Source organism: Gobio gobio, assembly GCF_949357685.1.
Source record: "Gobio gobio genome assembly, chromosome: 8".
Classification (NCBI taxonomy): Eukaryota; Metazoa; Chordata; class Actinopteri; order Cypriniformes; family Gobionidae; genus Gobio; species Gobio gobio.
The window spans coordinates 44,193,026-44,205,769 of record NC_137114.1 but is presented as its reverse complement, the minus strand read 5'-3'; the positions used below and the strand labels follow the sequence as shown (position 1 = coordinate 44,205,769).

General features: G+C 37.6%; 1 protein-coding gene across 1 annotated transcript in view; it reads left to right on the top strand.

Annotated features, from left to right (window-relative positions):
• epha4l (eph receptor A4, like) overlaps positions 1 to 12,744 on the top strand; it is a 55,662-nt gene that overhangs the window by 23,895 nt on the left and 19,023 nt on the right. The window contains exons 4-5 of the mRNA XM_079822658.1: positions 7,154 to 7,309; positions 9,282 to 9,617. Of these exons, the coding sequence (XP_079678784.1) occupies positions 7,154 to 7,309; positions 9,282 to 9,617 (492 nt within the window). The remainder of the gene's footprint in view (positions 1 to 7,153; positions 7,310 to 9,281; positions 9,618 to 12,744) is intronic.

Here is a 12,744-nt window from a genome sequence, read left to right as displayed (position 1 = left end):
CCGTTCTGTCTGGAGAGAGAGAAGCCGCATTGTGTGCACGAATAATAAATAATTAGCTACACATCAGAAATCACTGATCACAGATCAGAAGGAACTGAAAAAAGACTTCTGTTTTCATTTGTACATCCAAACACTGAGAAACTGCCAGCGTTCACTCGTTCACAAGCAATGATGCAATGATCTCTCGACGAGCGTTTGCATGGGCGTGCCAGATTCTCTGGGCGGAGGAAAGGGAGGAAACCGTGCCTGCTTGGACGTCAAACCAGGAGACTTCAGGATTGGCTAGTCTGGCCTGTCATTTTCTCAAAGGCAGAGAAAGACAGCCACAACTCGGTTTTACACTGATCAACATTTCTATCCACTTGGGGACAATATTCAGGCTAGGGGAACTCATATTAATGTTGAAAAACCTCATAAAATGAAAATTTCATGCCATGGGACCTTTAAGAGAATAGGTACAACCCTTATGGACCATGTGCCTGGCGCGCCGACCGTTTTTTTCCGTCGTTAAACAAGCAAAAGTAGATTCGGACACACCCTAAGTGCACCTGTGCCGTGCGCTTCAGACCATGTGCTCAGATCATTAAAATAGTACCCTTCAAGTTGACTAAACCTGATATTTTAATGCAGCATGAACACTTTTAAGTAACAACAATTTACAGTGTAGGTGTCTACACAGGCTGTTTAATGCTGCTCAGAGGTGGCATAAATGCATTTGCACAGTAATTCTAATAACTATTTACTTTTGATACTGCACTCTTAAAAGAACCACGTTTTTCTTACTGTGAAGTACATGTTAGTAATCTTTTTTTTTTTAAACGTTCTACTCTAATACATTTTGTACAATGGAAAGGTTCCATGGATGTTAAAGGTTCTTAATGGAACCATCAATGCCAATAAATAACCTTTATTTTAAGAGCTGAAGGGGGTCAGAGCAGGCATCATTTAGTCAGGCTTCCCATAGGGTTCTGAAGAGAGATTTTGAAGCCTCAAAGTCAGCCGTTGCCATCTTGGCAGCGCGTCACTCCCTGATAACTGGGCAAAAATGGGCAAAGAGGCTGGAGCTGAGGTGACGCGATGACTAACAGACATCAGACAAACGGCAATCCACCTGTCACTCAAAGGGGCCACGCCCTTAATTATGAAGAACTTTAAATAAAAAAATTCACCCCCTCACAGTTGTCATGAAGGGCAAAATTAGTCGTATAGACCAAAACCACAATTTGTACCAGGCTGTAAACATGTTTATTTCTGCTGTAAAGTTGGGCATTTTAACATGGGGCTCAATGAGATTCTGCTCCTTCTGGAGCCTGTCTCTAGTGGCCAGTCGATGAATTGCCGTTTAAGTCACTTCCGTATTGGCTTCAAGAGAAACAGGGAGGTTGCCGCTTGGTCTTGACACCTGAATTTTGAGCAGGCACAGAATCCCTTCCAAAACATTGTTATTTTTGTGTTATTTATATACTATTATAGCAGAGCTGTACAATGTTAAAAGATCGCAATCTTGACTCTGCTCGCTGACCAAGCAGTAAAGCTATCTACGTCTTTTATTTCTGTGTCACAAATATTCATACTATCACAGATGAACTGGGATAAAAGTTTATAGTTCAGATATAAACACTGCTGTCTATCGAAGCGATCAAAATGGAGCAAAAGAATTGTATCTATTACATCATAACACCCTTTGGTGGCGACAAGAGAATGTTAAATTTTTTTATTTGTCATTGAATCATTCATTCAAGAGATTCGTTCAGAATTGCTCAGAGGTTGTTCTTTTATAGCTCAGCGAACTTAGTGGAGATCCTGCTTAATTTAAGTACCAAGTTTGTCTCAGATGATTCTTGACCAAATAGTAAAAATTTAGAGCTATAAAATGAATGTGAATAGCAGCTCAGATCATTTGGTGATTTTGATGAGAAATATCTGAGTTCAAATTGACATCTTGCTAAATCTAAGCAAAAACTGAATCTCTTTTGAAACCCTGCATGTGAGAAACTGAGAGTTTTTATTTGCTCTCCATTTAATCTCATTGCTTTCTATGAGCAACAGTTGAGATATTACGCTGATCTCTTTTGATGTTTTTCTCTGCTTGGGTAGTTAAGATGCCAGATGAGGACCAGTGGATATCTACTCAAGAGTTAAATGACATTTGCTTTTGTTCAGGTTAATATTATTACTAGAGCTCGTCGGAGGCACAAGGAGATGGACGACTTCCTCTGGTAATGAGAATAGAGTTTGTTAAGGTGAAGTCGGGCTTGTATGAATCGGTTAGTGTTGTAGGCCTCAGGGTGGGGTCAAGGTCAACATGTGGAGCGAGTGAGTCATCAATCAATGTGATCCGCCCGCCCTCCGCATGTTTGTCATCAATCAGACTGATGGACCCGTCCGTGTGTGTGTGTGTGTGTGTGTGTGTGTGTGTGTGTGTGTGTGAGGGGGGAGGAGGGTCAAAGGTAATTGTTAATTAGTGACTAAACCATGTAGAACAACAGATGCCAGACCGTGAGACAAGAAGCCAATTTAAGGTTTTTTTCGTGTGTGCGTGTGTGCGTGTGTGCGTGTGTGCGTGTGTGCGTGTGTGTGTGCGTGTGTGCGTGTGTGTGTGTGTGTGTTTTAGAGAGATATTCCATGCCCTCAGGAGAGGAACCTGATCTTGATGTTTTTGTCTAAAAAAATCCTAGTGCTCTGCAAACCATCATTAACACACACACACACACACACACACACACACACACACACACACACACACACACACGCTTATCTAGCTATCTAAATTGAGACTTCCCATTGACTTCTGTCATTTTAAAAGGGATAGTTAAAAACCTAAAAATTATCTCATGATATCACTCAAGAAAAAAAAAAAATTCTGGACTTATGATGGACTTAAATTGTGGTCTGTTCACAAAAAGTTCTATTCATCAAAGAATCCTTTTAAATGCATCACAGTTTCTGCTCCAATATGAAGCAGCACAACTGTTTTCAACATTGATTATAATCATAAATGTGTCGTGAGTATCAAATCATCATATTAGAATGATTTCTGAAGGATCTTGTGACACTGAAGACTGGAGTAATGATGCTGAAAATTCAGCTTTGATCACAGGAATAAATTACATTTTAATATATATTCAAATAGAAAAGTTATTTAAAATTGTAATAAGGCTGTATTGTTGATCAAACAAATGCAGCCTTGGTGAGCATAAGAGACTTTTGACCGGTAGTGTTTCATAGAAGACAAGTCAAACAGGTTTGACATGCGGGTGGGTCAGTAATTCCATGATTTTATATTGTAAAATTTTTATACACATAATTTATCCTCTTAACATGAACGACCAGAGAAACCATTGTTTTAGAGTAGAGTAAAGAAATTAAACAAGAGAAGAGAGAAGGATGAGACATTCAGGATGTTGTTTAATAAAAGTACAAGATGATCTTGAAGCGTCTTCTGTGTGTGGTGTTTTTTTTTTTTTTGCGGATTTTCAGTCCACCCACTGATGCGGTCCGTCTCTCATCGAGACTCGTCCGTCTCTCAGCGTCTCACTAATGGAAAGATGTTGATTTGAGGGGTCAGAAATGTGACTGATATAGCTGCTCTTCATCCTGCAGATGTCAGGGAATGCTGGAATGCGTGTTGGAAACCAGAAGACACTTTTCTTTGTCCCCTTATCTCAGATGGGTTGTGTCGTATAGTGTGTGTTTGGATGTCTGGGAAGGTTTTTTTCCCTACAGAAAAGCTCATTCAGTTCAGTGAAGATTAAGTCCAGTGGGAAGAGCGAATGAGAGATGATTTCCTCTTCCTTTGGTGTCTCCTGCACCTCTGGATCAATCTTAAACAGAGATTAGAGGCCGAGATTGATGGTGATAATCTGTCGGAAGGTCTGTTCCCTTCTTTAGGATTAGCAGAGGAACATCTAAGAGCCTTAAGAAATCCTTGTGGCGTTTATTTTTTCCTGGCAGTTTTGTTTTGTTTTGTTTTTATAATGTCAAGTTTTTCTTTACTCCTAGAAGGTTTCCAGCAACATTTAATCTTATAAAGTATTATATTTGATATTATATTTGATGCAGGAATTTCTCTAAACGCTGCTGAATCTGTTTCACACAATTCTACTGTCGTCTGATTGTTCTCATCAAGTAAAAAGCATTTTAGTATCATTTTTGTCCACCTTCAGGTCATGGTACATGTGTCTTTTTGCTGTGAAATCTGATTTTTATATAGCAAATGTAAGAATACATTTTATAGTGGAATATTTTAAGATGATAATTTACTGGATTTAATATTTTTTTTAGGGCTGTCAAAAGATTAATCGCGATTAATCGCATCCAAAATAAAAGTTTGTGTTTACATAATATATGTGTGTGTACTCTGTTAATTATTATTTATATATAAATACACACACATTCATGTATATATTTAAGAAATATTTGCATGTATATACTGTATATACATTTATATAATCTATAATATATATAAATATAAATGTTTTATATATAAAAATTATATTTTTTTCTTAAATATATACATGCTTGTGTGTGTATTTATATATAAATAATAATTAACAGAGTACACACGCATATATTATGTAAACACAAACTTTTATTTTGGATGCGATTAATCGCGATTAATCTTTTGATCTTATATATACATGTGTGTTAGGCTTTACAGGGTTAATATGCATACATTACTTTCATTGTGTTTGTATTATACGTGATATTGTTGAATGCAAAAAAAACTAAAACATTTGCATTAATGACTTAAGTTATCAAAGGGGTCATGAACAGCATTGTTTTATTGATTTATAATGTTCCCTGTGATGCACTTATAATGTTAGTATCTCAAGGTTAACTAATCATGTTGATTGTTAATTATAGCATTATATTTAGACCTATGGCATTATATTGCGCCATTGCAGTGCAAACAAAATGTAAATAAGATATTTTTTGATTATTACGGGAGTTTTGGCGCGAGTCCAGAACTCAGTCACTGATAAACTCGTGCTGTTTGATTTACAGCTCCAGCGATTGCAAAGTGAGCTAACCCTTTCTATATATAATTTAATAACCATTTAAACAACAGATTATTTTCATCCTACTAAGAGAAACAATGGGAAGTTGAGCGTTTAGTCACTGGATTGATTTTACTGACACATAGACAAAGAACATCTGACTGTACATGAATCATTACATATCAGAAATCACTGGTCACAGATCAAGCATCAGAATTAACACGGTTACTTACATGTTGTGGCATTACTGTCAAGTCCATATCGTAAAAGTCTGTTTACAAAGCCTGCGTCGAAATTGCGACTGATTTACCAAAGAATCCACAGTGAAATGTACCGAATAGAAATGAATAATGCTCAACTGAGACATTCACATTGTTGAGAATAAATAACCACATTCCTAGCATTAGGATCCTTTGGCAGGGGATGTTATTTGTAGTCCATCCTGTATAGCTCTTTTCTCCTCGTCATCTCACTAACACAGCAGGGGGCGGGGCCAAAGTTGCAATGAAGAAGTATGCCTTGATTTTCTTCTGCAGAGGCGGTCTTTCACCTATAGATAGGCACATTCCACAATGAGTTGCTCTCTGGGCTTGGTTACAATAAAAACTAGGACGTTTTCAGCTCTGAAATTTGATTTCTCAGTTCATGACCATAAAAAACATTTACACAACAAAGGCTTTGTAGAGGCCTGAAAATTACAACTTTTGAAAATGGGTTTCAAAGTGCATGTTTTTGAAAATGATACCATTCTCGTCTCTGTGAAAACTACAAAAACACAAATTTGTGTAAATTGTGACGGCATGTGCATGCAGTGTTTCTTTACAAAGTCACATTGCCAACTACTGACCTGGCATGAATAATTCAGTTGTTTTCACAGATCGATTAGACTGGGTAAACCCAGCCTGATCTGCGGGCGATTTGATTTCACCCTGCAGCTCAGTCTGGAAACCTGTACATTAATTTCTGCTGCTTCTGTTACACTTTTGCGGGAACCAATCACAGACTGGCTTATCCACCTGGCGCGCTATTGGAGGGTTTGACACAATGACGAATAGAGAAGCGATGGATTGTTGCCCGTTGATCACGCCTCTTGTGGCCTGATTGGTTGAAGGACTATCCTATGGCGTACAGAGTCATTTGAACTATGCCCGTTGATCACACCTCTTGTGCAGTAGAAAATACAGAGCAGACTCCCCAGACCAGTGTTCAATCTTAAATTGAGCTTGGTCTGGTGATAGCCAGACAACAGATTCATGTGAACGGGGATTGTTTTGACAATGTTGTCGTCTGTACATGAAATATGCTATGGAAAAACTTTTCCATTTTTGTACATCGTTGTCCTGTAAACGTACCCTAAAATAAATGACTTCTAGGTGGCTGGAAGTCATTTATTTGACATTTATGAAATGGATCTGTTTGCATTCCCATTCATGGCTACTTTTGAATGGTTATTGATGGGAAAAAAATGCTTTTGCTATCATATGTTGTAGTTACCACATCTGCCAGCAGGAGATAACAGGGTCATGCTAACCAGCCAAACCTTGACCTCATGTTTCCATCGTTTCTGTTTGGTCTCTGGAGTCGGATAGAAGTTTATAGTAGTGTGCTGGAGTCTAAGGCATCTTTCATCCTCCCAGTTTTCATCCATATGTACACAGACGTCTAAACACAGAGCGATGGGCGCGTATGTGTTTGCACGTAAGTGAGTGATAAGGACGATGAAAAACGGTGATGTTTTTCAGGCAGGAAGAGTAGGAGGACATGACACGCTAGATTATTTAAACATCACGCATTCTTTATTTATGATGTCAAAACATGTTTTACTCAGATATATGGATGGGAGAATTAAAGGTGACTGGTGCATGCTGGGAAAACACCAAGAATTCCTCATTCATCATCCTCTGTCTCTCGCTCTCTTGACTTCACCTCCCTTTCCTGGCTTCTCTCTCCATCATAAATGCATCATTGTTTTGTGTATGGAAACCTGGCGGCTTTTCATGTTCCATCTTTGTCTGCTTATATACTGTACGTATATAATAATTTCATAATTTAATCATTTAATAATGATTCATAATAATCTGATTCATACTGTGTTATCTGGGTTACACATTTACACAGAATTAACGTCGTCCTGTATCTCTCTTCTCTCGTAGTGTGTAAGGTGGGCTACTACAGGTCTCTTTCTTCAGACGGCGGCTGTCGTAAATGTCCACTGCACAGTTACTCCATGAAAGAAGGAGCCACTTCCTGTCATTGTGACCAGGGATATTACAGATCGGAGACTGATCCGGCTGCCATGCCTTGCACACGTGAGTTAAACACAAACATACGCACCAGTTTGAAGTGGGTGTACCATGATGTACCATGTAAATGCGTATTTGAGTGACTCTTTCAAGATTTTACTGTAAATTTGAATATTTTATTTAATTGGGTCAAATAATACAGTTTTAATAAGCATCTTTATTAATAATAATAAAAAAGATACATATATTTGTAAAAGCCAGATGTCCCATCTTGAACAATCTATAGCTGCATAATGTCATTTAATATAAAAAAAAAAAAATACATTTAAATTCATTACAAAATTCCTTTAAAATGAAAAAGGAGCTGAAACGTATTGTCTGACAAATTAAAATCCACAGAAATAACTAATTGAAAGCAAAAATTCTAATGTATGTTGTGCATGGGCATGTGATTATTTCTGTTTACATCCTTTTATGTGCAGCAGATGTTCCTCACATCAAATAAATGAATTTAAATGAGACCGAATCAGTCTCACTCTACCAACTGTCTGTCATCTCTCTCTCTCTCTCTCTCTCTCTCTCTTCCATACTAATGACCAGCTCTATCTCTTTGTATAACAGACGCTGTTTGTCCTTTCCTTCTGTTCTTGTTTTTTCTCTTATTCTGTCTCTTTCTCTCATCCTCCTATTCATTGAAAGTTTTAAACTTGGATAAGTACACAAACATGCACATATACAGACCATTTAAAAGTTAGGGGTCTGTAAGATTTGTAATGTTTGAAAAGAAGTCTCTTCTGCTCACTAAAGGCCTTTTCACACCGGACGCGTAACGGAAAAGCGAAGCAAAAAAGCGAATATTTCGCGTGCGAATAGTTCGCGTCAAAACCATTCACATCAGCCGCGATGTCGGTGACATTTCAGAGCTCCAACATTCCAAAACATTCGCCTTGACAGCTGAGAAAACACGGACACTTCATCATCCAGTGAAGACGAGCTTTTCATTTTCTTTAAATACCGAAAAGAAGGTTTTGAGTCCACCCGGTCTTAAAGAACAGAGAGTCTGAAGGGGGGTATGCTAATCTTTGTACTGGAGCTAAAACTTTATCATCGCCGATTCCGCACTTACTTTCGAATGTCCGTGGGACCAATTTGAGGAGCTCCTCCAGAGACAGCACCGCATCTGACGAAACAAACACACACTTCAGGAACCAATCGATCCGGAGCAGCTGTGTTTCCAGTTGAGTCACAATGTAAACATTTAAGTGGCACAGACATACTGACGGAAACACATTCACTTTCCATAGTCATGGACACAAGGTTTAGAAAAAAAATCTACGAGTTTTAACTCAAAAGGTTATGTTATCATTATCTGTAGCCTACAGTGGGCAAACACAGCTGCTTTATTTGATCATAAATACAGTAAAACTATTAATATTATGAAAAATTATTACATATTAAAATAACTGTTTTCTATTGCAATATATGCTCAAATGTAATTTATTCCTGTGATCAAAGCTGAATCTTTCTACATACGGAGAGCACTAGCTTTCGTTTTTGCTCTGACAGCTGGAAGACGAGCTGAACGCTGTGAGTGAGTGTTAGAAATCAGGAATGGTGAGAGAACATTGTGCTTATGTTTTTCATCTTTAAACCAAGCTTTAGTTTGGTTTAAATCCCGTCTGGCTAGCGCGCTTCCCATAATGTTTACGCATTAAGTCAGTAGGCGGAGTGGCTGTTCAAACATTCAAACAAATGAGCGTTTACACTACGAAAGCAATCCGGTCAAATGCATTTTCGACTTCCTCTGGAAGTGGTCGAAAGTGGACAAGCTCAAAACATTTTAGACCCTGTTTACACCTGTATTTAGCCTCATTCACTTGTGATCCGATCAACCAAAACGCATCATAATACCAGGTGTAAACAGGGCCAAAAATAAACCAATTTTCCAATTGTATCTCTAGCAAAATTAAATTAGCAGCCTATTTGTATGTGATGGATGTGCACTCTAAAGCTCTCTTTCTCTCCGTGTTCATCCCAGGTCCTCCATCCGCTCCACACAATCTGATATCTAATGTCAACGAGACGTCGGTTCTGTTGGAATGGAGTCCGCCCCTCTCCTCCGGAGGCCGTCAGGATCTCACCTATAACGTGGTGTGTAAGCAGTGTGTGCGAGACATGCAGAGATGCGCGCTGTGCGGCGACGATGTGCGATACTCTCCACAGCGCCTGAGTCTGCGCTCCACGCGGGTGTCTGTTCATCAGCTGCAGGCGCACACCAACTACACCTTCCAGATCTGGGCCGTCAACGGGGTGTCCAAACACAACCCCAGCCTGGAGCAGGCCGTGTCCGTCACACTCACCACCAACCAAGCTGGTAAGTGTGTGTCCAAACATGCTCAAATTTAATAAGGCTTCATGTTTGCATGCGACACATTACTGGCCAAAATAATTAATATTTTAACATGTACAAGAAGTCACTTCTGCTCACCAAGACTGCATTTATTTAAACAAAAATTTGAAATATTATTACAATTTAAAATAACCATTTTCTATTGTAATATATTTTAAAATGTAATTAATTCCTGTGATCAAAGCTGAATTTTCAGCATCATTACTCCAGTCTTCAGTGTCACATGATCGTTCAGAAATCATTCTAATATGATTAGATGCTCAAGAAACATTTATGATTATTATCAATGTTGAAAACAGTTGTGCTGCTCAATAGTACAATAAATAGTAAATAGATAGTAACGACGTTTATAATTTTAACAAGATTTCTATTTTAAATTAAAATTTGATGTTTCTTTTTGTATACAAAAATATTAAGCAGCAAAAAAACATTTTAAATTGTAATAATATTTCACAATATTACTGTTTTACTGTATTTTTGAAGTGCAGCCTAGGTGACCAGAAGAGAATTCTTTCAAAAACATGTTTTAAAAAATTATTAAAAACTTTTGCGCAGTTGTGTACTATATTTCTCGCCTAATCTTCAGAGAAAACATTTCACGAGGTTCAATTTCACTCGCCTAATCACCTACGGAGAACTACTATATGACCTTTGTGCTCCATTACACACACACACGCACACATGTAGAGCGTCAAATACACTCTATTTTGATTCATGACACTGTGTGTGTGTGTGTGTGTGTGTGTGTGTGTGTGTGTGTGTGTGTGTGTGTGTGTGTGTGTGTGTGTGTGTGTGTGTGTGTGTGTGTGTGTGTGTAATTGCTGACTTGTGATATGCGGTCTGTGCTCTTGATGGTGTCTTGGGTTTCCATCGGAATAGAGCGTTAGCTGGAGATCCGGAACTTTCTGTGACAGCCCAAGCCTGTAAATCAGCCTGAGGGATCGGAGTGTGGAGTTTAGGGTGTAGGGTGTAGGGCGTAGTGGGAAAGGGTGGGGCTTTGTCATGCATTGACGTGCCTTTGGCTATAAAACAGAAGACCTGAATACTTGTGTCCTGCTTAGTTGTGCACTGGGCAGTCGTGTGGGTATATTTAGAATAATTAACATATTCTTAAAGGGTTAGTTCACCCAAAAATGAAAATTAGCCCATGATTTACTCCCCCTCAAGTCTTTCTAGGTGTATATGACATTCTTCTTTCAGAGGAATATAATCAGAGTTAGATAAAAAAAAATTCCTGGCTCTTCCAATCTTTATAATGGCATTGACTTGATGTTTTTTTTTTTTTTTACTCCATAAAAGTGCATCTATCCATCATACAACTGCTACACACGGCTCCGGGGGGTTAATAAAGGGCTTCTTAAGTGAAATGATGCATTTGTTTAAGAAAAATATCCATATTTAAAACTTTATAGACTAAAATAGCTAACTTCCGGCGGATTGCCGTACTAATTGATTTACTGGCGAAAGAGTTACCCTTGACCCTTGACGCATTCGTATTGACGAATGCAGAAGTGCAAAGGATAGAGCAAAAGAAAAAGAAACATCGGGGGTTACTCTTTTAGCGCAAGTCGACTCGCACACTGCTGACCACCGGAAGTTAGCTATTTTCATCTAAAAAGTTTTAAATATGGATATTTTTCTTGGAATGAGAAATTAGAGAAGTTATTAACCCCCCGGAGCCGTGTGGAGCAGTTATATGATGAATAGATGCACTTAAATGGACTTCAAAAACGACCCATCAGGTCAATGGCATTATAATGATTGGATTAGTCAGGACTTTTTTAATATAACTCTGATTTTATCCGTCTGAGGAAGAATGTCATATACACCTAAGATTAATTGAGGGTGAGTAAATCATGGGCTAATTTTCTTTTTTGGGTGAACTAACCCTTTAACGTAGTTGCTGCTACTGAAATAATGTTTAATACGTATATCCAAAACACAGTTTATTCTTGCTGTCATAGTGAAAACATTTTAAAAAGTCACATTAAGAGATTTTTAACATCACAAGGAAAGGGAAGCTGTGTAAAACCTCCTTAACCATAGTAAAATGTACTGTAACATGCTGTTCGTTGCTTTATTAATCAATATGATGATAAGACCTATGTTCACTTTTCAAATCATTCAGACGCCTCTAATAATAGTAAAATCAAACAATTGTTTTGCATTATAGATTACTGTTAGCTAACAAACGATACAGCATCACTGCAGCGATAATGAGACTTTGTGCCCAGATACGCATATAAAAACCTTAAAAATGCTAAATAATTGTCTTTGCATTTATTTTGAAGTAACCGTTACAATAAAACACACCTACATCTAGCTATATTAAGCAGAAATGGGAAAGAGAATTAGGGGCAGCAATTCAAAATTAAGAATGGAATATTGCTTGCAAGACACAACATACAATTACCTGTTCACAAAGATGGAAAGAGTTTGCATGGAAAAATCTAGTGCATTTTTTCTTTACCCCCAAAATTAAAAGTAAACAATTAGCCACACCACAGTTATGCTGGAAGATGTGTGGTCATGTATTCTGGAGTTGCCCAAAAATACTACCTTTCTGGAACATGGTTTTGATGAAGAGTATTACAAAACATCGGTATAAGCAGGACAACCACTTACTTGGAGAATGGATAGAAATTGTTAAAGAAATATACAATATGGAAGAATTAACTTTCATCTTGAGACTTCAAAAGGACCTATTTATAAAATGCTGGAAGAAATGGATTGAGTAATGTAAATAATAACTGTAATGTAAACAATCAATGACTAGTGTATATGTGAACCTATACTTGCACCAAAAATTTTTTATACCCCCCTTCTATTTTTTTGTTTTTCTTCTTCTTCTTTTTTTGTTTTCCCTAACAATGTAAATCTTTTTCTTGAAAAATCAATAAAAAATACAGTAAAAAACTAAAAAAGTAATCAGTAATGAAATATTATTTATAAAACTGAAATTTGTATTTGAGCAATGAAGACGCATATGGCTCGACAGCTGATACACTGCATTTCTTAGCTTTTGTGTTTCTATAAAACAATATTATGTAAACAATTATGTATTATGCAAATTCTGACTATCCCAGCATGC